This window comes from Astatotilapia calliptera, chromosome 9 (genome assembly GCF_964374335.1).
Source record: "Astatotilapia calliptera chromosome 9, fAstCal68.1, whole genome shotgun sequence".
NCBI classification, from domain to species: Eukaryota; Metazoa; Chordata; class Actinopteri; order Cichliformes; family Cichlidae; genus Astatotilapia; species Astatotilapia calliptera.
Window position 1 is genome coordinate 6,106,433 of NC_137430.1, and position 25,165 is coordinate 6,131,597.

A 25,165-nucleotide genomic window follows, 5' to 3' on the forward strand; every position below is an offset into this window, starting at 1 on the left:
CAGGTGGTGATCAGTTGACAGCTCAGCCCCTCTCTTTACCCGAGTGTCAAGAACATATGGTCGCAGGTGTGGTGATACGATTACAAAATCGATCATCGACCTGCGGCCTAGAGCGTTCTGGTGCCACGTGCACTTATGGACACTCTTATGTTCGAAAAAGGTGTTTGTTATGGCCAAACTGTGATTTGCACAGAAGTCCAATATCAAAACACCACTTGGGTTCAGATCAGGGAGGCCGTTCCTCCGAATCACGCCCCTCCAGGTCTCGCTGTCGTTACCCACGTGAGCATTGAAGGCTCCCAGTAGGACAACAGAGTCTCCAGGTGGAGCACCTTCCAGAACCCCACCCAGGAACTCTAAGAAGGCTGGGTACTCTGAACCGCCACTCGGCGCATAAGCACACATGACAGTGAGGACCCGTTCCCCGACCCTAAGGCGCAGGGAACAAACCCTCTCATCCACCGGGAAGAACCCCAACATACAGGCAGCAAGCCGAGGGGATATTAGAATACCCACCCCAGCCCGCCGCCTCTCACCAGGGGCAACTCCAGACTGAGACAGAGTCCAGCCCCTCTCCAGGAGACCAAGCCATGCGTAGAGGTGAGCCCCACTATATCTAGCCGGTACCTCTCAACCTCACGCACTAACTCAGGCTCCTTCCACACCAGAGAGGTGTTGCCAGCCTTGGTAGCCAGGGATCAGTCCGCCTGGGCCTCTGCTCCTGGCTGCCGCCACCTGGCACACAATGCACCCGGCCCCTACGGCACCTCCTGTCGGTGGTGGGCCTGCGGGAGGATGGGCCCATGTCCCCTTTTCGGGCTGTGCCCGGCCGGGCCCCATGGAGTAAGGCCCAGCCACCAGGCGCTCGCCCTCAGGCACCCTCCCCGGGCCTGGCTGCAGGGTGGGGCCCTGGTAACCCTATCTTGGGCAGGGTAAACTGTTCCCTCAATGTTTTCCTCATAAAGGTCTTCTGAATCGCTCTTTGTCTGGTCCCTCACCCAGGACATATTTGCCATGGGAGACCCTACCAGGAGCCAAAAGCCCCCAGACAACATAGCCCCTGGGATCCCTAGGACACACAAACCCCTCCACCACCATAAGGTAGTGATTCACAGAGGGGTACTTCTAGTCTAGATTATAGTAATTTTTTATGTGAACTGAAAACACGCTGCAAAAGCATGATAGGCACTAGAAAGATCATATTTATCCTATTTTGACTTTTCTTCACTTACTACCTGAATTTACTTTAATATTTGTGGTATGCAGTTGCCCCTCCATGAACCTGCTCCAGGTTTTTTCCTGTTAAAAGGGAGTTCTCCCTTCCCACCATTGCCAAACACTTGCTCATAGGCAGTGTTGGGAAGGTTACTTTTAAAATGTATTCCACTACAGATTACAGAATACATGCCCCAAAATGTATTTTGTAGCGTATTCCGTTACGTTACTCAATGGGAGTAAAGTACTCTGAATACTTTGGATTACTTAATATATTATCATGCTGTTTACAACTACATGAATGTGATTTATTACTATTACTTAAGGTCCTCTGGCTAATACGTTGGGTTCCATGTCTGGCTCGTAGCCGAAAAATAGCTTTACTTTGTTCTCTGGGTCAAGTTTGCTAGCGAGAGACAGAGAGAGGCGTTGAAAGGTTGCTCCAACGGAACTTATTGTTTCGGAGGAAAACAAAAACACAGTGTACAGTCGAGTCTTAATAGCGTACTTACAACTGGGCTCGTCAGGCACTCTTCTTGGCTGCAGTGGTTATTATTATATTTACATGCTTCCAGCTCCTGTTTCTGCTCGATGACAACTCGTACTTTTCCACTCTCCTTTTTCTCACTCCTCGCGCTCACAGACACATAACGGGTATGGCAGTCCATTCTCCCTGCAGCACGGACTACACTGCCCATGATGCTACATTCTTTAGGGCTATGCCTGTAGCATTCTGCCTATTAGCTTAGCACAACAACAAAACGGCGCTCTCTCACCCAGGAAACACACAGTCGCAGAGAGAGCGCGCATCACCCTGTAACCATGGCAACCATAACGCTGCCGCTTGGAACAACAGAACATAGCTGTCAAACAAAACCCAAACAGTCCTGACCCGCGACAATATGAAACAGAAAAATACCGCCGTGTAATCCATTTATTTCAACAAAGTAACTGTATTCTAAATACCACCTTTTTAAATGGTAACTGTAACGGAATACAGTTACTCATATTTTGTATTTTAAATACATAACGGCGGTACGTGTTTTCCGTTACTCCCCAACACTGCTCATAGGGTATTGTTTGATTGTTTGTGAAGGTCTGCAGTGTAAATTGGGCCTTATAAAAAAGATATGTCCATCAAGCCAACTTTTAAAAACATCTCAAGCATTAATAACAGAGCACAGCTTGCGGTTCAATACAGCAACAAAATATTCATACATTTCAGTTTTTTAAAATATCCACCATAAAACATTTGTGGTGGATTGCATTGTTGCAATTTTTCCTGGACTATAACTAAAATGTGTGCCGTTATAATTCAGCTCTGCCAGCCAAGAACGCTCGGGTTGTATTTTAGGATAAACAGTTGCACATCATGATTATTTGTATCGGTCAGGGTGGATGATGGAGCATTTACCTGCACTATATAGTCGACTCCAACTCTGTCTATGCAATCAATCACTGTCACTGCTGAAGTCAGCATTCATAAAAGCAACATATGCATAATCACTCCCATCTGTACACCTGCAGACAAACCAAAAGCTTATCCACAACAAAACAATTTCTTCTTTAAAAAAGCTTAAGCAAGGAACTGGGAGCCTTGCATAAGGCGTGCAAGTTGTGCCTTGTAATTAATCCAGACCAACGCAATTCGGCTTGAGTTGTGTCCCTTTCAATTGAAGTCAAGGTGAAAAAATACGTCAATTAGACGGCTTTGTGTTTGTGAAGATGTTTCACCTCTCGTGATTTATCCCAAGTGAAAAATCACATTTTTGATACTCTGTAACAGATCCAGTTGGCATCACAGAGTTGCAACTACTGGCGCATGTATAGGACTTGCAGAAAGTGATTTTAAAAAAGCCATCTTCACTGAAAATGGTTCTTAGATACATAATATGATGACCTTTAATAGGAGGGGGGAAAATAGACAAATTTAATTAATGTAAGGATTTTTAATTTTATTGGATCATTTTCATAATTTTTTGATCACTTTTAATACAGCAAATATTGCACTAACACTACAGCCACACTAAGGAAAACAGTGGTTCGATGTCACAGTACAGTCAACATTTTTGCAACCTTTTGCTATAAATCTTTGTCTTTGAAATGGTTGCTTGACTAACAGGGATCATTTCTTTGACAACTTGCAGTCAGTTGCTTTTCTTCAAAGAGATTTCGTTACCTAAAGACCGTGAAATAACTGACAGTCATTCTGCTGTAAGTTTGACGTCAGTTAAACAGAAATTCATAAGAACTACTTACATTTGAGTTCAGCTATCACCTCAAAGATTTGAAACAGAATTTCTTTCACAGACCACTTTGCTTTTGTATATGAATAAAAGCAATATACAATTAGTCCCTTATTGCAAAAACACAAAGTATGTATTGTCGTTATTGTCGTGAGTCGTTCAACATCCTAACCACATGCTGCTGGAAGCAGATAAAGTATGCATTTGACGAATGCTGATTGGTTTACTGGTGAGCTGGAATAGGGAAGGGAGTTACGGTGACAGAGTTCACCAGAAATGTGAAAACTGTGAGGAAAAAAAAGATAAAACTTCAAAGATCAAAAACTACAGTATAAAAAAACACAGACTGTTGCTGCAGTAGAAACCTTTTGTTGTTTTTAATGGTCTTTTGTTATAACTTCAATCTTATGTGTGGTTGGCTGGCGGATATACAGCAAAGCAAGAGTGACCCACAGACCAGTTATACCACATACTTTGTACAGTGACAATAAATTCTGCTCAAGCCGTAACTTATGTTAGTTTTGGTAAGTGGTGTTTATGTCAGAGGTCATTGTGTTAACATAAGGATTTTATGAGCGTGATTGTTAACTAATCCTTCCATTGGTCTGATAGCAAAAACAGAGAAAAATGTATGAAAATAGATTTATTGGGGATTAAAATATAATAAAAAATGCTGAACATTTAGCTCATTTCATATAACATGCTGATCCAGTATCCACATTCAGAGGCTAAGTGACTAAACTTTGAAAAAATACCACATTATGGATAACTGTTTATTTTCATTTAAGTCTTCAGTTACTCCTTATGTGATGAACAAGGTCTACGCTGGTCTCAGCATCTGGACAAGCTTAACTCCACTCATGGCTGGTTTTCAGTTTGCTGTCCCAAACTGTGAAAGACACAATATGAATAGACTGTGAAAATAAGTAAATAAGAAATATGTATTACTGTAAAACAGCACAATAGGGAAAGAGAAGGACACACATACACACACATTCACATCTAGCAGCAGTCTTTCTTTTGACAGGTGTTAATTTCTTCACAGCTTTATTTACACCTGACTAAATGTCCTTCCTCTTCAAATCGTGTCAACACACTCACACATACACACACACGCACGCACACACGCACACACGCACACATACACACATACACACACATCTGTCCACACCCCCAGTTTCTGTCTAATGAAAATAGAATGAATATCTGGCTGTTATCATCTTATTGCTGTGGTAGGAAAAAGTCATTTTAAATATTTTTCAGAATATCTTTCTTTCTGTCATTCTCAAAAATAATGTTTTCTTGAAAGTTGAATCTCTGAAATATTTTTAAAAATGCAGACTATACATAGATTAATTTAAATAAAGTACAGTTGTGGTCAAAAGTTTACATACACTTGTAAAGAATATAATATGGCTCTCTTGAGTGTCTCGTTATTTCTACAACTCTGATTTTTCTCTGATAGAGTGATTGGAAAAGACTCAAAGTTTGGTTCTTTTATGACTTTTGACCACAACTCTATATGTATACCTGTTTAGATGTATTCTCTTCTTCTGTGTCAGATGCGTTTGTCCTACTCCACATGTAGTAGCTGGCTTAGCAGAAATTGGGACCTAAGCTTTAGTATCATTAGTAACAAATTAAATTCCCATTAGGGTTGTTACCGTGTCCAAACAGACCTCATTCTATGCTCTCTTAGGCTGTTATTTCATCCCTCAATAGATGCATTTAACCACAACAGTCTAAACAGTTTTCAGTCCTTTGTCTCATATTTGTTCTGGAAACTGGTTGATCCATAAAAGTCACCCTGTACAGCCGCCTATGTCTGCTTATCCATCAAGCTCCCAAAGGCATATTGAAATGACCAATGCAGTCATATTCCATCTGGCCGAAGATGTGTATCGAATGGCTTCAGGAAAATGGTAAACATATTCAACAAAAGATATGTTATTGCCTAGTGCAATCAATTTTACCTAAAGTTCCAAAAATTGCACTTCTGGACTTGAGCTCTTTGAATAAACACTGGTCCTTCGTTGTTACGTTAAACAGATTAATTTTAAATATATATATGTAAAGATTGTTTTACATAATTGTAGCACAGAGTAAAGTAGTACAATGTTGATTTCATTTTTGTGTTAAGTTTTGGTACATTTTTGAATTTTTTTCTAAGAGAGCCACTGAATTTGGGTGAATAAAGATGAGCAGTTTTATTTTGATGCAAATATTTGAACTCTAATGTGGTACAATGATAGGATGCCACTTTGCAACAAGTCCAGTCCTGAAATCAGTCAGAGCTTCAAAACTTCAAAGTGAAAGAAATTTAAAAGCAGCAGAAATAAAGGTTATACCCATTGCTTTCTGTAGAACAGAACACTTACAGAGTAGTCACAGTATGTCTGTAGCAGAAGTAGTATAGGTGAATGTAAAGTCAGTACTGTCACCAAACACTTTTTCATGGAAAAAGAAGTTGCTGAACAAGTTTCTAAGTTTGTCGGATTAAAGAAAACCGACATATTTGTAATAAATGCTGCTAAGAGTGAAGGGGTGAGCTCATATATATTTTTCATTTTAGAAAAAGATGTATTCAAATATCCAAATTAACCTGCAAAATGTATAAATATGAATAGATGCACATTTTTATGTAGTTCTATTTCATTTCATTCCTAATTTTGTAAATTCCACATTTTGTACATGTGAGGAATTTAGTAGAAATGGGCCCATGCCCAATCTGGTTAAAAACTGATGAGTGTAGGGTAGCAGAAGATATCCACTATGATTGTGTAACGAAGGTAAAAGATTTGTTACTTATTTAATTTATGGTTATTAAAGTAGTACTCACATGCACTACATATCTGTCAGAAGACTGGTGGGTCAGCAGGAAATGTAACTAATGATAAAGGCAAAGAACTTTTCCACCATTGGCTAAAAACCTTAGTTGTTTCTCATGAATCTTAGTTAGGAACTTTCTACTCCTTTCCTCTGCCTTTAGTCCCTCTCTGCATTTCCCTTTTCTTATTTTCACTGCAGCTCCTCCTTTCTACAAACATTACTTGACTGTAAATGATACTACGTAATTGCTCGGCAACTCTGTTGAAGATGAGGAGGCTGCAAGAGGAACGCCTCCATCAGATCAATGGCCTTTGGCCTTCATGCACATTTATCATACACGCATATATTCACATAGATATTTTTAACTTTTTAACACACACACACGTACGAAAAAGAAAATCAAATACCAACTTTTATTCTCTTTGCACACGCAGACACACATACAGAACTTTGCTGTGATTAATTAAGCCGTGTGGAATAGCAGAACTCTATAAAGACATCATCAGGAAACTGAATCCATTCGCCTCTTTTCTTCTGATTTTAATTGGCCCTAACAGTTCATCACTGGAGCTATACATGAAAACACACGCACGCACACACAGAAATACACACACTTAAAATAAATAGGAAATCTTTATCTTGACCTCTAGCTAGAACTGTTTTGCTCTTGATTGCTTGCATTGGTCATGTGCCTTTACAACTGGTTTAATATCTGGTTCCAGCCTGCTCAGCACAAGAGCAAGAGAGATAGGAAAGGAATAGGTGGGAGCTGAGACTACATGTCTGCCGCTTGTATTTACATGTCATAGATTTTAATATTTAAAAAAAAAAAAAACAACGGGAAGAAGTTCTTGTAACTCTGCAAATATCAGATGGCATAGTAATAAGAATGATATAGGGGTAACAATCTAAAACGACAAGCAAATGAATGTAGGGGCATGGGACACAACATGTGTATCCATTGTGCAAACACTGTCCCCAAGACATTATAGGTTGCACAGTGTCGCAAAAAAATTGAAAGAATGAATCCATCCATTTTCTTCGCTTATGGCAGGGATAGCTCAGTAGGTAGCGCTGTGGCCCCATGATCGGAAGGTCAGGGGTTTGAATCCGCTGAACGGCTACCCTCAGGTACCCCTGAGCAAGGTACCGTTCCTACATACTGCTCCCCAGGCGTCCAGTGGCTGCCCACTGCTTCACTGAGTGAATGGTTAAATGCAGAGAGGGATTTCCCCACAGAGATCAATAAAGTAGACATTATTTACATTATTATTATTTATTTATCCTGATCCGGGTTGCGGGGCCAGCAGCATAAGCAGAGAAGCCAAGAAATCCCCTCTTCCCAGCCATCTCCTCTAGCCTTTCCAGAGGAACACCAAGGAGTTCGTAGGCCAGCGGAGAGATTTAATCTCTCCAGTGTGTGCTGGGTCTGCCCCCGTACTCATCCCTGATCTGGAGTGGGCACGCCACCCTTTTCCGGCTGAGGACCATGGCCTCAGATTTGGAGGTGCTGATTCTCATTCCCACCACTTTACACTCAGCTGCGAATGCCTCCAGTGCGAACTGTAGGCCGTCACCTGATGAAGCCAACAGAGCCACATCATCTGTGAAAAGCAGAGATGAGATTCTCAGACCACCCAAGTGGAAGCCTTCCACCACTTGGCTACACCTAGAAATTCTCTCCATGAAAATTATGAACAGAATCGCTGACAAAATTCCTTTTAATGGAATTGAACTACAGTGGTCCCTCGTTGTTACGTTCTAAAAATAACCCGCGATAGGTGAAATCCGTAAAGTAGCCAACTACAAACTTTATACACTTTTCTCAGACAGGCATGAATGTTTTCACATTTTTCTCTCTTGTTTAAACGCTTTCAAAGTTCAAACCTTCGTAGAAAAATAAGTCCAGTATTATAGATTGAAACCAAAGGCACCCGCAGTTGCCTTTGATGGTGCAAAACATTTAATCGACATTGTTGTATTTGTTGGGGAGAAAACTTACAAACATACAGTACAGCACTTCAGAGTCACACTGCTAGCGATCGAAGATTTATGTAAATTTGACAAGCTTGAACACATTCTGTACCGTACAAGACCGCAGCACGAGGTTGATTGATAATCGTCTACAGCCGATCAGGACGCAGACAACAATGCGCTGTAGAAAACAAAAAACATGTAAAATTGCACACAAAAAATCAGCGAAACAGCGAGGCCGCGAAAGGTGAACCGCGTTATAGCGAGGGACCACTGTACTAGTTGAGCACTTTGCTCTCAGATTGCAGTCTTACTTGTGAATTTGTTTTCTCTATAAAAGTTGAATGGGAGGCAGAGCCTTCAGCTGTCATGCCCCTGTCCTGTGGAACCATGTCCCAGTTTGTTTTGATGTATGCGCAATCATCCAGGTACGGAAATCCCCCCCAAAAAGTTGATTCCCTTCATCTGAACGTAGCATTTTCAGTGGGAGAAATGTTATGCCACTCATTTCTTCAATAATTAATGAAGAAACTCACATCACAGGCTATTGATTGACAGTGGTGTTCATTTCAGTCATTGTGCAAATGTCTTCTCTATAAGGTTGGCGAAACCTGCAGTCAGCTGAGAATCAATCAGCTGACTGAAGATGCTACGTCCAGATGAACAGAATCAACTTTTTGGGGGCATGTCCCAGTTTGAATTTGTGAGACAGTCTTTCTGTCTGATTTGAAGATTAGGTATTAAACCTCACCAACATGGGTTTAGGAATGGATCAGGTGAACTTAAACCATTGTATAGTTATGCTGCAAGGTAGCGATAGCCAGCTCTGCATCCCTGTTTTTGTTTCCTCTCTCTCTGCCATCTGCATCACTTGCTGTTCCAGACAATAACCCACAAAGCACCCAGTTGGGTAGGATACTGTCAGTCCAATCCCAAGTCAGGGTTCAGGCTGATGTGTATTAGTTCGACGACTGTATGTGATCAGCGCGTTAGGTGCACAGTAGTTGGGGACGCTGTGCTGCTGCATACATCTGTATGTGCTGCTATCTTGTTTCCATCAAGATTGCAGCAATAAATGCTTAATTTACTGCTGGGCTGCATATGAGAGAATTTACTTTTAAAAACCGTTAAAATGTGAAAGTTGTCTTTGAGCTTCCTGGGAGTTTCCAGGTTCAGGACAGAGAAAATAAAAGGGCCAAAACATAAAAGAGATTACGCCCATGGCCTTCATCCCACACTAAAACACGATCTGAAAGAACTGTGATGACAGGGAATAAATGCACAAAATTAAATTACACATGCAGAATGCAGAATTAATTTTGACCATTTTTTTGTAATAAAACAAATATCGCATCACTCCACACAGGATGAACAGCAGCATTGTCAAATGCAAATTAGCAAATGACTTGTACTAGTTGCTGTTGTCTGCTGTGTTTCAGGTATCATACACACACCACAGCATGTATGCTACACTATGTGGAGAATTTTAACTGTGATCTCACCATTTTGTGAGGACTGCAGTTCCCCTCAGTGTGATTGTCACTTCAGATGTCTGCTAGTCTGTGTGATCCTTAGACATGTAGAGAAGTCATGACCCCTGCAGGTCCACATGGATATGGAGGTAGAACTGAAGAAGGTTCTGCAACCTCCATATAGTGGAGATGTTATTTAGTATCTGTGATAGTGACAGTAAAAATTAAAGCTGTTCTGAGTTTGTGCTACACTCTGCATAGCATAAAATGTAGTAAAAATAAATAAATAAAAAAGTGTTGCTATATTTAGCAAAGGCAAACTGCATATCAAAAAAGATAATCAGAACAGATTATCTAGCATGTTAATTTTGGTTGGTGTAGTTAGATATTTGGTTTCTGATTGTCAAGTATTGTTAATAAAATTATAGACCATTTAAACACTCTTCATTTTAGAACAAGCACAGATTACCTTTATATAGGTTTTTTTTCCTATAGGTTAAATCTTCATTAATAAATCCTACACATTTTTGTATTATCATGCTAATTGGTGTGCCTTAATAGTAAGTTTTTATTCCAGTTACAGAAAACGCAGATCAGTCTTTGTGGCTGTTTTCTGTCGTTTTTGGTTTTGTTTTTATATGTCGATTTTAGATCATTTTCTGGCTGCTACAGGATATTCAGCAGTAGCAGCATGCTTGATGCTGACAACCTCAAGACATGCGATGGACTTTTTTTGTTATTATTTTTGCATGATTCAAAACAATACAGTAAAGTGATTTGCATTTGAAATTGTATTTTATTTAATGGCATGGATAATGCTTTTCAGATATGCATCAGAGGGAAGCATTATTAAAGTAATTAGCGTTAATTAATTGCATTTAATACTGTCAGGGTGGGTGTGCCAGTAGCGCCATGAAAATTAGATTAACTGTTTGTTCTAATATGACAGCATATTTGGAGCAATGCACATTTTTATTTGAGGTGGTATCTCATTGGCAGTATTGTCACTACAGCCGCTCACACTACTTCTATTTAACTTAACATAGGTGTGACTTAAAATTGAAATTAAAAAGCATTAATGAACTGGATCCTAGCATCAATAAGGCTGCATTATTATTCTGTCTTAACACTCATTTAATTTTTCCTTTATGACATACTGATCATTTCTCTCTACTCCCGCTCCCCCTCTTCCATTTGATCCATGAGCCTCTCATCCATCAATGCTTGGTACCCATAATTATGCGAATACTGCTTGTTTTGACAACACCAAGTGTGCTGCATTGGCTGTCCACATATTGACTTAATGAATAATCACTTTTGTTGAAAGGAGCATATTCAATCAGTTACCACAGTCCTGAGCTCTTTCAAGCAGCTCTATTGTGTTCATTACAATAGCTGTTTCCACTTTCTTTTTTCACATACTGACAAAATTGTAATCATCTTTGTAAAGGATTTAGATCTTTTTAAAACATTATACAATTTAATTTTATGAAATAGATACACACCTTTTTTTACATTAAGACATAAAAGCACAAAACTTAAAATCAGTTTAGAAGAGACATCTATTTTAGATAACACAATTAGGTGTGAATGTGCGAGTGAGTGTGAATGGTTGTCTGTCCCTATGTGTTAGCCCTGCGACAGACTGGCGACCTGTCCAGGGTGTACCCCGCCTTTCACCCTATGACAGCTGGGATAGGCTCCAGCGCCCCCCGCGACCCTGAAAAGGATAAGCGGAAGCGAATGGATGGATAGATGGACAAAAATATTCACATGTTTTCTTAATTGTTATGAAATATTAATAGTTCTTCTGATCTCCTGACTTATTAACATTATTGCAATGCTTAAGAGCAAAGGAGGCCTATTAACAGCACCTTTCCACACCAGTTAGAGGTCGTCCTATGTTGGGGGTATGGGCAAATCAATTACTCAAAGAGCCTTACAAAACAACATTACAAAAAACAACCAAGATATTCGTCCCAGTGATGAGTGAAATGAAAGTGTATTTGATGGACCGGCAACCTGTCCAGCCTGCACCTAGCCTCTTACCCAGTCTCTCCCTGACCCTGATGGGTGGGGGGTGGGGGTACCATCAGATGCAGATGGGCAGCTAAAGAATTGCCTGAATTACTACACTATTTTAAAATAGTAGCCTTTGTACTTCATTTTCCTTTTTGGCCATTACGATAAACTCTGTCAACAACCACGTCAAAGTGTACCATACCTTTCTCCAACTAAGAGCTTGGATAGCCTAAAGCCGCCCACATCGAACAAGTGGTTAAGAGGATTGATGGACAGACAAAGTAGCAATTAGAGTGGTTAACAAGGAAATTTTGTTGATGTTACTATAAAACGTCTTCTTTTTTAATGATGTCCAATTGATTTCACATTGCCAGTGTAAACCCGAGGTATTTTGGTATACTTTTATTCTGCGCTCCTAAGTAGTATCTGTAACCTGCATCAACACCTATCACCAGTTTAGAATCAGTAGTTAACCAAAGCATGCTATCGAACTATGGAAGGAAGCCAGGGCACACATTGGAAACACAGATCAGAGATTTACATCCGGAACCTTCTTTCTGTGATGCAGCAGCACTAAGTATTATCCCATAGTTCACCTTGTTTCCACTGAAAGGTAGAACTATGTCCACAATTCCATGAATTCTGTTAAAGCAACAAAATCGTTATTGCTTTAATCCCCATGCTTTTGACTTGATGACCTTGACCTTTTGAGCTGTTGGTCACAACATATATTTGTTTTTTGTTTTTTTGCCATATAAATGAAGAGTCATGAAACTTTGAGATCACGCCTCATATTTGGTCATAATCCAGAGAGTATACACAATATATAGCTGTGTTTACAGACTAGATTACAATTATTAAAGGATCATAGAGGGATTAGAATTCATCCTGAGGTTAACATGAGTGGACCATGTTTAACAGTAATCCATCCTGTTGATGTTGACATAATTCAGCCTGGACAAAACTGAGGACCAATAGTGAGACAGTACCATCCCTAGAGCTCTGTTTACATGGTAAAAACTGTCAACTGCCCCTATGCCTGGCTGATTCCAGACACTCCCAGGAGGTTCCTGGCACCTGCCCCTGCCCCATTGTCTCCTCTGGGATGGCCCTAGTGGGCAAAAGCTCTGCAAAGCACAAGGATCCTACTTTGTCTCAACTTGTCTCTCTGTCTGATATGTATCCCTGCAGACCCTAAATGGTGATGTGGTTTCTCCAAACAGACAGGCTTTTTAAAGTAGGGAAATGTTAAATAGGTATCTCTTTAGCCTTACACCGCACTTTATTGATCAAAAATACTCGCACTCACAACTGTGTGCGTCTGAGATACTTAAGGGTAAATATACTGACCTTCCAATTAGTGAGCAACTCACTCCTTTTGAGCTGTTGCTGCACATGGCTAAAACCCAGCTGGTTTTGTAATACTACATCTAGCTAGAGAGTTGCTGTTGTACTGTTTCCAAACGTAAATGGGTTTTGCGTGAGTTAAGGCAAAATGTCCATGGAAAGCAAACACTGATGTTAAAATGAAAAAGAGTTGCCTACTGCTATTCCTCCACTGGGTGTATCTCTGTCTGTCCCACTCCTCTCTGTTCTGGCCTGTGTGTCTCTCTGCCCTGGGCTACAGTTGCTTTGATGGGCAGCATGGGAGGGGGTTGGCATATTTAATTCCCAGATGAGAGGTTTGACATGGGATGGAGGCAGGGTGAAGAAAACGAGACACTTCAATCATAGACTGACAGTTTTCACTATTGTGGATTTGTGTACGCACATTCTTAGGGTGTGTATGTGTGTGCGTGTGCATGTGCAGCATTAGCTGTAGAAATTCAGTGACATGCTTAAGCTTTTCTAGTATCTTCAGTGTCTTGTTTTGAAAGCGATGTTTTGAAGTATGTATTTTAGTTTTCTGTGTGCATTGTCTTTTTAGGGCCATAAATAACAGCTATCTGTTCTAGCAATCTGTTCTTAAAAAATATAATAATAATAATAATTATAATAATGATGGGGCCCTTGCACCCCAGGGTTCAGGGCTTTATGTACCCATTCACATGGGTGTCAATTAGAAAATGTATGCGTGACACCTAATTTAAAATTTTATGATTTGAATTTTTAAAATTTGCTGTGGTGCACTACAAGAAAAGCTACACAATTTAGCATGGCTGAGGTCTGTAGTTCAGCCTGACCAAATTTAAAGTTGAACCCTTTAAAGTTGAACTTTAAAGGGTTCACCACTAGATCACTTCACCACTAGATCAGTAGATTGCAGCCTAGTGAGAGGAAAAACAGTGTAATCAACATTGTACCACTATGCCCCACAATGGCTGCAGCCACCAGGTTTCCATTACTGTTTGGATCCTCCTGGAGTTTTTCCCCTATCCGTAGAAAGCTGTTTACTCACTGTTTACCTCAGCTATCAATGCCGGGTGAGAAGCACCAAGTTCTGTTTAGGCTATAAGACTTCTGACCGATGACAGCAATATTGCGATATCAATACAATGATAGAAAATTGCTCCCAGCATGACCTGGAAACACCTTCAAACACACCATTCCTGTTCTTCAAATTAAGTCTTGCCACAAGAACTCTGTATTGCTTGGTAGACCACAATAAATTGCTTGTTGGCACAATACCAGCCTTAATTTAGCTGAAATTCTGAATGTTATCTAATAACCAAATAAAAATGGTGAAATTTAGCTTTGATGACTTCCTAGTCCCAGTCTTGTTACATTCTTGCGTGCAGGTATTCCCCCATGCTCCATTTCTATGTAATCTGATTTTAGAAACATTAACTTTGTGGTTAATTTACAAGTTTTGTATCAGGACTTATGGTGAGGCCATATTACAGAAGACCATGGGTGGGCCCTTAATGTCTATTGACATGGTCTCTGGGATGATTAACGGACAAAAACAGTGGATAGCGGTGCCTAGCCCATTAAGCTTGATCTTAAATCATTCACAGAGAACTTTGGCTAAAAGAGGATTACAAATGTCCGTTATTTAACTATGATTATTCTAGGTAATTTCTTGTGGTGTGACTTTTTAATTAGTATTCAGGGATTTGTATTTAAAATGACTTGCATTTATACGTATAGAAGGAAATCATGGGTGGCTCCTTTTAAATGTTCAGGTCATCTGCTTTCATAACCGCATCTCAGTGTATGCAAGCAAACACTTCAGCATTGACCCTCCAGTTTATGAAGTTTGAATGCCTACAGTCACCCCGTCCACGGACCACTCAAGAGAAAAGCCTGACAGTTGCATAGACTCATCTCATTCAAACCAAACTAACAAATGAAGGGATCTCTGTATGTCTGTCTGACATCTGTCTAGCCTATCTGTGTAGCCTATCACTACAACCATTCATTCAATTCTATTCAGACTTCAAAGGTGTGTTACTAAAGACGAAAGAAGTGTGTGGATATTGCGCTCCTCTGTGACCTCATTAAAATCTCAGCAGTTTGGAAGTTTTTATATAAACCTCAGATGACGGTGACATCTCCCTTTGTCGATGCCAACAAAGGACAGTGTAAATAATGGCTATTGCAGAAACTGTTGGGAAATGCGATCTGATAGTGAGACAAGCTCTTATAGATACACAATTTATGTTTCTGCTGTCTAAAAATGGCATTTGGCCATATTTGTAACACATTATTGTTTTATTACGCTTTTTCTGGTATATCCATGCATGATAGAAATTGTTCACTTTTGGAAACACATTATTGTTAAAATATATTTTGTACTAAATGTACTAATTCAATTTAGAGATACAAAACAGTTTAAAAGAAACCAGATTTATGTGCACTACACTGTACATCGCTTTAATTGTTTATCCAAAATAACAACAGCTAAGGAAAGAAACTGTTGTCTTGATATTTGATTTGATTTTGATTTGATTTGATTTTATTGATTAGCATTCAAATTCAAATCTCAGTGAAAACAGTGAAAAAACAAACAAACAAACAGTGAAAACAGAACAAAAATCTACCATAAAGAAAGAAAGCATGAGACAAGGCTAATCAAAAGGTATTGGCTGAAGCATTTGCTTATTACGCCAACCCTTTTCACAAAATATCTTTTTGTATGCAGCTCCTGTACACAGGGCTTGAAGAAAATAATAAAACAAAGCAAAAACCAAACAAACAAACAAACAAACAAAAAAAAAACAAAGAAAAAAAAAACTTTCCACCTTAGATAAGTAACTACATCAAAGCAAAAGAATCAAGAGGTTGTTTTTTTTTTTTTTCTTTCTCCTTTTTGCTCTTTTCATTCTTGATTTATATATTTTTCTAATACTCTATTTTTAAACATATTTTTAAACAAGGAAAATGAACTACACCTTTTTAAATCACTGTCATAACTATTCCACAGGTTAACTCCTCTAACAGAAACACATCTCTGCTTTATATTTGTCCTTATCTTGTTTTTTTTAAAGAAATCTGTTCCCCTTAAGTCATATTGACTCTCTCTGACTTTGAACAGCTTCTGAGTACTGGGGCAAAGCAAGTTATTTTGTGCTTTATACATTATCTGTGCCATTTTATATTCAACTAAATCATAAAATTTCAGGGTATTCAGATTAATAAACAAAATGTTAGTTGGTTCTATATAGTTTGATTGGTTTATAATTCTTATAGCTCTTTTTTGTAACTTGAAAATAGGAAGAGTGTTCGTTTTATATGCATTACCCCATATCTCCAGACAGTAAGTCATATATGGAAGCAACAGAGTACAATAAAGTGTGTATAATGTTTTTTTGTTCAGGACATGCTTTGTTTTATAGAGAATAGCAATGGTTTTTGACATTTTTGTTTTCACGTGGTTTATATGAGACTTCCAACTCAGCTTATCATCAATTATCACTCCAAGAAATTTATTTTCGTACACTCTTTCAATTTCAATTCCATTAACCCTTATTTTAGATACATTTTTCATTGGTCTAGTGCCAAAAATAATCAATTTTGTTTTCTTTATATTTAATGATAACTTATTTACATCAAACCAGTTTTTTAATATATTTAACTCCTTTTCCGCTGTAGTCAGAAGCTGTTCTAAGTTTTTACCTGAGCAGTACAGAGTGGTATCATCAGCAAACAATACACATTTTAACAGTTTGGAAACACTACATATATCATTTATATATAATATAAATAATTTAGGGCCCAGCACAGAGCCCTGAGGAACACCACAAGTTACCTTCAACTGCTTAGATTTTACATTATTGAATTCGACATATTGATATCTTTCATCCAGGTAACTTTTCATCCACTTGTATGCTATCCCTCTTATGCCATATCTCTCTAGTTTATTCATTAATATAGAATGATCAATTGTATCAAACGCCTTTTTTAAGTCTATAAAAACACCAACAGTATATTCCTTATTATCTATAGCATTAGATATCCCTTCAACAAGTTCCATCACTGCCATTGAAGTGGACCTTTTCACTCTAAAGCCATATTGGTTATCACTTAGGAGATTATGCTTCTCAATATATTTATCAAGTCTATTAACAAATAACTTTTCTAAAATTTTTGAGAACTGTGGGAGTAGTGATATTGGCCTATAATTGGTAAACTGACATCTCTCTCCGTTTTTATGGATTGGAATAACTTTTGCTATTTTCATTTGTGAGGGAAACACACCAGTTTGAAAGGACAGATTACAAATGTATGCGAAAGGTTGCACTATATATTCTATAATACTTTTAACTAATATCATGTCAATACCAAAACAGTCAGTGGACTTTTTATTTTTAAATGTCTTCACAATGTTAATTATTTCTCTATGAGTTGCAGCACCAATAAACATGGAGGACACATTCTGAGTAATATGTTTATTTAGGTCGTTATTATTTCTTGACTCTGGAATTTCTTTTGCTAAATTAAAGCCAACATTTACAAAGAAATCATTAAATTCATTTGCAATGTCTTTAGTTTTATCAAGCACAATATCTTTATCTTTTTTAAAATAATCTGGATAATTCTTATTTTTTGAGCCCTTTTTGATTATACTGTTTAATATCCTCCATGTTTCTTGTGTGTTACTTCTACTTTGCTCCAATAATTTGTGGTAATATTCTTTCTTACTTGTTCTTATAATATTTACTAATCTATTTTTATATAACTTGTACTTTATTTCAGCATCTTTTGTCCTCTGTTTTATGAATCTCTTATATAGGTTATTTTTCTTTTTACATGCATCTTCTATCCCCTTTGTGATCCATGGCTTATTTGATCTGTGATGCTTTCTAGTGATTTTCATTAAAGGACAATGTTTTTCATATAGTGAAATTACAGTTGATAAGAATGCATCATACGCACTATTTGAATCTTCATTTGCAAAAACCTCATTCCAATTGTGTTCCTTTAAGTCCACCTGGAGGGCAGCAATGGCTCTTGTTGTTCTATGTCGTATCATATCAAATGTTTGATTCTTTTGTTTAGTTTTAATCCCAAAATAATTTTGAAAAATTGCAAAAACAGGAAGATGATCGCTTATATCAGTTATAAGAAGTCCACCTACTATTTCATGGTCAATTTTATTTGTGAATATATTATCTATCAATGTAGCTGTATCAATTGTTATTCTACTTGGTTTTATAATTACAGGGAAAAGGGAGTTACTATACATTGTATCTATGAAATCTGTTGTTTTCTGATGTCCATTTGGGTTTAGCAAATCTATATTAAAATCACCACAAATTATTTGCACTTTTTTATCATTTAGGTTGCTAAACATAGCAGCAAGTTTTTCATTGAATATCTCAAGGCATGAACCTGGTGTCCTATAGATGCAACTTATAATTATATTGTTAGCTTTTTCAACATGAATTTCAATAGTGACACATTCCAATATGTTATCTATGGTGCTTGACATGCATTCAATCAGACTACATTTCAAAACTTTATCTACATATAAAGCAACACCGCCTCCTTTTTTATTCACCCTGTTCATTGTAAATAATTCGTATCCTTCCAGTCCCATTTCACTAACTTTCTCATTATCGAGCCATGTTTCTGATATTGCAATTATATTAAACTTTTTTAACTTACTTAAGCATTCTGTAATTTTAGAAAAATTTTTATACAGGCTTCTACTATTGAAATGTATGACCGACAATGCATTTGCCATTTTAATATTCACATTTAATTGGTCATCTGTATAGTACTCACAAGTATTATTGGTGTTATTGTAGAAGTGGGTATCTGGGTCAATGTTACTTTCAGGGTCATTCATGTTGTGCTCTGCATAGTTAAACGTTTTGAAGTTCGTTTTCTCAGCGTGTGTGGCAAAATAACCACCTTGACAGTCCTTTTCATAATCAAAGTCTTCCTCTTCAATATCTCTGAATGGAAACCTATAATCTGTGTCCAAACTTGTCATTTATGTGTTTTTGTTGTTGTTGTTTCCATTGTTTTTGAGCCGTAAGGCCAGAAACACTTTCCATACCCATTGTTCATTATCCAATCGTCACTTTTCCAATAGATTCCATAGCAGATTCCTGATTATTTATATTGCTCTAAGTCTTTGAGTTCTCTTATCATCACAACTTTCGCTTCTTCGGGATTGCCATTTAGTCTTATCATTACTTTGCAGTTCCTCGTCCATGTCGCTTGTATCTTATTTTGTTTTCTCAGGCTGCGTGCCTGTCTTGCAATTTCAGCAGTCTTTTTCGTTAAATGTTCATTTAAATACACACCAGTCCCTTTTAGCTTCTTACCCTGTTTCAGTAACTCAATCTTTGTTTTGCGACTCACAAACCGAAGAATGATTGCTGGCTTTGTTTTACTGTCTTTTCTGGGAAGCGTGTGGCATGCTGCAATATGATGGCTCTGAATACTTACATTCTTCGTTTGAAGGAATTTTATCACTTGCTGTTCAAGCGTTTGCAGCTCCTCTACCGGGGCATTTTCACCGTCTTTACCTCCGCCAGCTGTTACTCTGGCGTAGGTTCGGTGTTGCGTCTCCAGACCACTTATGACTAAATCATCCATTCTTGTGTATTGTTCAAGGTCCTCGATTCGCCGTTCCAAGTCGTCTATTTTCTTGTCCTTGTCCTTTATGAGGTTTTTTAGTTGTTTTATTTCATCCATTAGGTCATGTAGCATACCTTGTTGTTTAGCCACTTTGCTCAGTTCATCAGACATGAAATTAAGCGATTTCCTAATCTCCTCCAACTCCTCTTCAACTCCTGGGTTAGCTTTTTTAGGTGGCATTTTGAAAATGGTGAGATTAGTATTTCCTTGTGATGGCCCGTTGAAGTCACTGTTGATTTACTTGTTGGTGCCTTGCTAGAGGAGCCTGGGCCCAGTGGCTGCTGGAGGATCCTGGGCCTGGTGGAGCAGGAGGATCCTGGGCCTAGTGACTGCTGGAAGAGCCTGGGCCTGGTGGCTGCTGGAGGAGCCTGGGCCTGGTGGCTGCTGGAAGAGCCTGGGCCTGGTGGCTGCTGGAAGAGCCTGGGCCTGGTGGCTGCTGGAGGATCCTGGGCCTGGTGGCTGCTGGAAGAGCCTGGGCCTGGTGGCTGCTGGAAGAGCCTGGGCCTGGTGGCTGCTGGAGGATCCTGGGCCTGGTGGCTGCTGGAAGAGCCTGGGCCTGGTGGCTGCTGCAGGATCCTGGGCCTGGTGGCTGCTGCAGGATCCTGGGCCTGGTGGCTGCTGGAAGAGCCTGGGCCTGGTGGCCTGGTGGCTGCTCTGGTGGCTGTATTAACTTCTACAAGTTAATACACAGAAACTGCCGGTAAAAGCTGCGTACAGAGCGGCGAATCACTCGTCGAGCATAGTTAATATTAATGAAGCTGACAGCTGGTCACTTGTTGACAAACCAGGCTATGGTTATGTGGTGTTTACTACCACGTATATCAACAATCAATCGCAGAGAGAACAGACACACTGTGACTTTGGTGGCACTTTGACCTGGTGCATCTAGAAATTCCATTACATCCCATAAGTCACTCCAGGTCCTCTTAACTAAAGCTATTCATCTATTTGGCAGTGTTGAAATGCACATGTGTGCAAGGTTGCCTTGGGTCAGGAGATACAAGTAGAAGAGCATTAGATACCAGTTGGCTGGAAAAGGGAGAAATTTACTGAGGCATCGTAACAGCTGGAATAAAACAACTGACACCAGATAAAGGAAAATAGAAATAGTTGATATTTAGCATAGGACAGTTACTAGTTGGAATACTAACGCATTTTTAAGAAGTCCTTTGCATAATTCATTTTTCCACAAAGGGATATACTCATTATGTACACCCTTCACCCCAATTTCCATGCCCCATACCCGATTCAATTGTACATGGTTCCCTAATCTAAGCATTGTCTAATCATAGAAGAGGATAAAGGGTGAATTCCTTGTCTCATTTCAGAAGGAATGAGGCAATGAACAGTTTATACTCTTACCTGAAACAATGTCTAAACACAGATAATTGAATAATTACAACATTTTTGTTTGGCTGTAGCTTTATAGCCATTGCTGGCCTGTGTGCACATGATTATCTCTGCTGTTGAAGGCAGAATTTCAACCCTGGATTCCTTTTCCTACTTGTACTGTTATTTACAATAAAATATAACCATGGTTGCCACAGAGCCAAGCTCATCTGTAACCGGAAGGTTGCCGGTTCGATTCCCCTGCTCTCTGTCCTGGTTGTTGTGTCCTTGGGCTAGACACTTTACCCTACCCCCTACTGGTGTTGGCAGCGATATGGCAGCCTCTATCATTATTATTATATTTTGAATACTATTTAAAATGTTAAGCCTAGAAGAGAGAAAAACAACACGTTTATCTGTGGAAACATCCTGCAGTGAGGAGCAGAGAACTCTTTTCCAGTCCGATGAGCTCTCTTGCTTCTGTGCAAAGATGAGACCCATGGGACGGCAAAGGTGGCAGTGGGGTGAGAGGAGCATGTATGTGGTGGTGTGTGTAACTTACACTAAAAGGTATACTGTAATAATATGGACAATCAATACTGAACACAACAACTGTGTGTTCACTGTTGATGATTTTCTTGATTTTCGTGTTACACTTAAATTGTCGGGCTGGGTGTGGTTCAGATCTACCACTCAGGCAATTTGTTGTTTGACCCCTGACCACTCCTCTTTATGTATCAAAGTATCCTTAGGCAAGATACTGAACCCTGAGTTTCCCCGATCCATCTGTCAGAGTATGAGAGATGAGATGAGATGGCCTTTATTTGTCAGTTGCAGGTCTTTTGCAGGTCCTAACCCTAGAGTATGTTTGAATGTTAGATAAAAAGGCTTAAAAGGTACAGATAAATGCACCACCTGAATGTTTGTATGATTGGGTGAATCTCAAATTCAGTAGAAAGGCAGTATATCAGTACGAGTTTTCATACCTTTGCTTACAAACATGAGAGGGGTATGCACAAAAGAAAAGACTTTAAAACACACAGGTTATTAGGGTTCTTGACAGAGAGAGTACTCGTATCTCATGTGAATTAGTTAAAATTAATTCAGTTCACCATATCACTGGATATTTCCACTGATCCACTCATAGCTTGTTTTTGGCCTTGCTAAAAAGGGTGTAACGGCCGTACATCTATTTTAGTTTGCTTCATCATTTCCCCTTTTTTATAAGTAAACATCCACCTGTGTCTGGAGACTTGTTTTACACCATGTAGCATTTTGAGAAGTCATTTTCACAGAGCTTTCATAGTACAGATGTCTTTGAGTTATTGCTCAGCTTAGTCAAATTATCTCTAATTGTATTTGTAGGAAGACAAGGCTACTTTTTAATGGAAGTTAATTCACAAGTCCTTGTGATGCATAAAAAATTTCCTTGTACCTGTAATTTATTCTGACTCATGTGTAACAGAGCACTATCCGGGGCCAGTAAAATTCACATTTTTTGGTTGAGTTTTACATGATCTTTTCTGAAAAACATTTGTGCAGTTTTTTGTATGTAATCATAAACATGTACGTTGATATTGAATGTGTCTTCCTTCCTCTTTTCCTCTCCTCAGTCTTTATGGCAGACACATGCAGGCCAACCCAGAACCACCCAAAAAGAACAACGATAAGAGTAAGAAAATCAGCCGCAAACCACTGGCTGCCAAAAACAAGTGAAGAAGAAATAAGAGGATGGAAAATCAACACTTATTTAGCAGCCAGATTCACTGCATGTGCCTTTTGTGCTCCTTTTTTGTTAAAACCCTGTATTGCAGTTAAATATATGAAGAGTGTTTCTGCCTACAATGTGTCATTTGGGCTTGTTAACTCTCAGAGTCTCTGTATTTATGATTTGTTACTTACAGGAACTTGACATGTTACAATTGATAAAGATTGCAAAAAAGCGCAAATTGATTTAAGTACAAAACAAATTACTGTAATGTTATCTTTTAGGAAAAAAGGTTTTTCTATATACCAAAGGAAAAAACTGAATTAGGATGATTCTACTTTTGTGTGAAAAGAGCTTTTAGGTATTTCAGAAACATTGTTAGGAGAGTTCAGATACACATGTTCTGTTACTTTCAAACTTTCCTATTTAATTATTATAATCTAGCGTAATATTATGGTGCATATAAAAAAATGCATTAACAGCTTATTTAGATGTTGTCATACATTTCGATACATGTTTTTATTCGTGCCTAAACTACGGAAACCGGTTAAGCCATTGTCAGTATATCTATCATGTTGCCTGTTGTTTACCAATGCCTTGTAATGAAGCATCAATTTTTTTTCTGTAGCCATCTTCATCTTTGGAAAAATTACACAACCTGCAAAGGAGATCTAACTATGAAACTGAGAGACACTGCAATCATGCATGCCAGCCCAAAATCACCCCCTGATTTATCATGCTTTTTACAGTATTAGGGACCATAATGTACAAAATTAACACCATGTTATAAGACTTGAAATTAACAATTATTAGTGTTAAAGGAAATGTTGGCTGAGGATATCTATCAAGTGATCAGAATGATCATGTTTATGATCTGGCTGCAATCTGAGGACCTGATGTCCATTAGAAGGAATACAGATTTAAGGTATACACTAGCTTTAGCCTTGGAATTATCGTCCGTCCACCTATGGTGAAATCTGCCATTAACTGTATTCATTCCACTAATGAGCAGAATTTCAAATGAACATGAAATATTATGTTTGAATCCCTCTGTGCTTTCCGTTTCACGTTTTCTCTCACATTCTGTTTTTCAATGCCAAATATTTCACGATCTTTCTGAATGTGTGAATGTAATCCATGTTAAGCTTTTATGCCAGTTCAAAACATGCTGGTCATTAATTGTACTCACTGCATTTCAGCATTTGCAAATAAAAAAGGGTACTTTTGTATTTTTCATTTTAGATTTGAGTACTCTACTTCCTACAAAATACAGTGGAGGTGCAGATTTCTTTGCATGTATTTCTTTCTAGAAACAGCAACGGCAATTGAGATAAAGGAAACCAGCTGAAAAAGAATCAGTGTTTTTGATGCAAAAGTAAAATCTTTTTGCCTGTCTTCTGAATGTGATCTTTTGAATTGTTTTCATTTAATTTCATTTATTTATATAGCGCCAAATCACAACAGCAGTTGCCTCAAAATGCTTTATATTGAAAGGTAAAGACCCTACTATAATAGAGAGCTACAGAGCTACAGTCTAGGAGCTACAGTGGGAAGTAAAAACACCCTTTTAACAGGAAGAATTCTGTTAAAAACTTTGGGACTCCAGCAAATCAGGCCGAGACCTGAAATCTCGCCGGCTACTCCGGCTTCCTCCCACACTCCAAAGACATGCGGTTTAGTGGGGAAAGGTTAATTGGAAACTCTAAATTGCCCATAGGTGTGAATGTGAGTGCAAATGGTTATCTGTTTCTATATGTTAGCCCTGCAACAGACTGGCAACCTGTCCAAGGTGTACCCTGCCTCTAAAGTAAAGGTAAGTAAAGAAGAAATGCTGGGTGGGAATCCCCCAGCAGCCTAGGCTTATTGCAGCCTAAGGGTTCAGCATCATCATATCCAGCCCTAACTTAAGGAAATTTTCAGCCTAATCTAAAGGTAGAAATAGTGTCTGTCTCCCAAATCCAAACAGCGACCTGGTTCCACAGAAAAGGGCCTTGAAAGCTGAAGGTTCTGCTTCTCATTCTACTTTTAAATACTGTAGGAACCTCAAGTAATCCTGGAGTCTGAGAGTGAAATGCTCTATTGAGGTGATATGGTAACTTGAGGCCTTTAAGGTAAAGTGGTGCCTAATTACTGAAGACTTTGTATGTGAGGAGATTTTAAATTTGATTCTGGAATGAACAGAAATCCAATAAAAAGCCAGTATGAGACAAATGTGCCATTTCTTTACTCTTGTTGCAGAATTTTGGATCAACTGAAGGCTTTTCATGGAGTTTTTAGAACAACCTGATAACAATAATAATGAATTACACTAGTCATGCCAAGAGGTAATAACTGCA

General features: G+C 38.7%; 1 protein-coding gene across 1 annotated transcript in view; it reads left to right on the forward strand.

Moving 5' to 3' along the window:
- The window catches only part of rsu1 (Ras suppressor protein 1), a 44,645-nt gene extending 20,575 nt beyond the window's left edge, over positions 1-24,070 (forward strand). The window contains exon 9 of the mRNA XM_026179575.2: positions 22,735-24,070. Within this exon, the coding sequence (XP_026035360.1) occupies positions 22,735-22,837 (103 nt within the window). The 3' untranslated portion in view covers positions 22,838-24,070. The remainder of the gene's footprint in view (positions 1-22,734) is intronic.
- Positions 24,071-25,165: the final 1,095 nt, after the last annotated feature.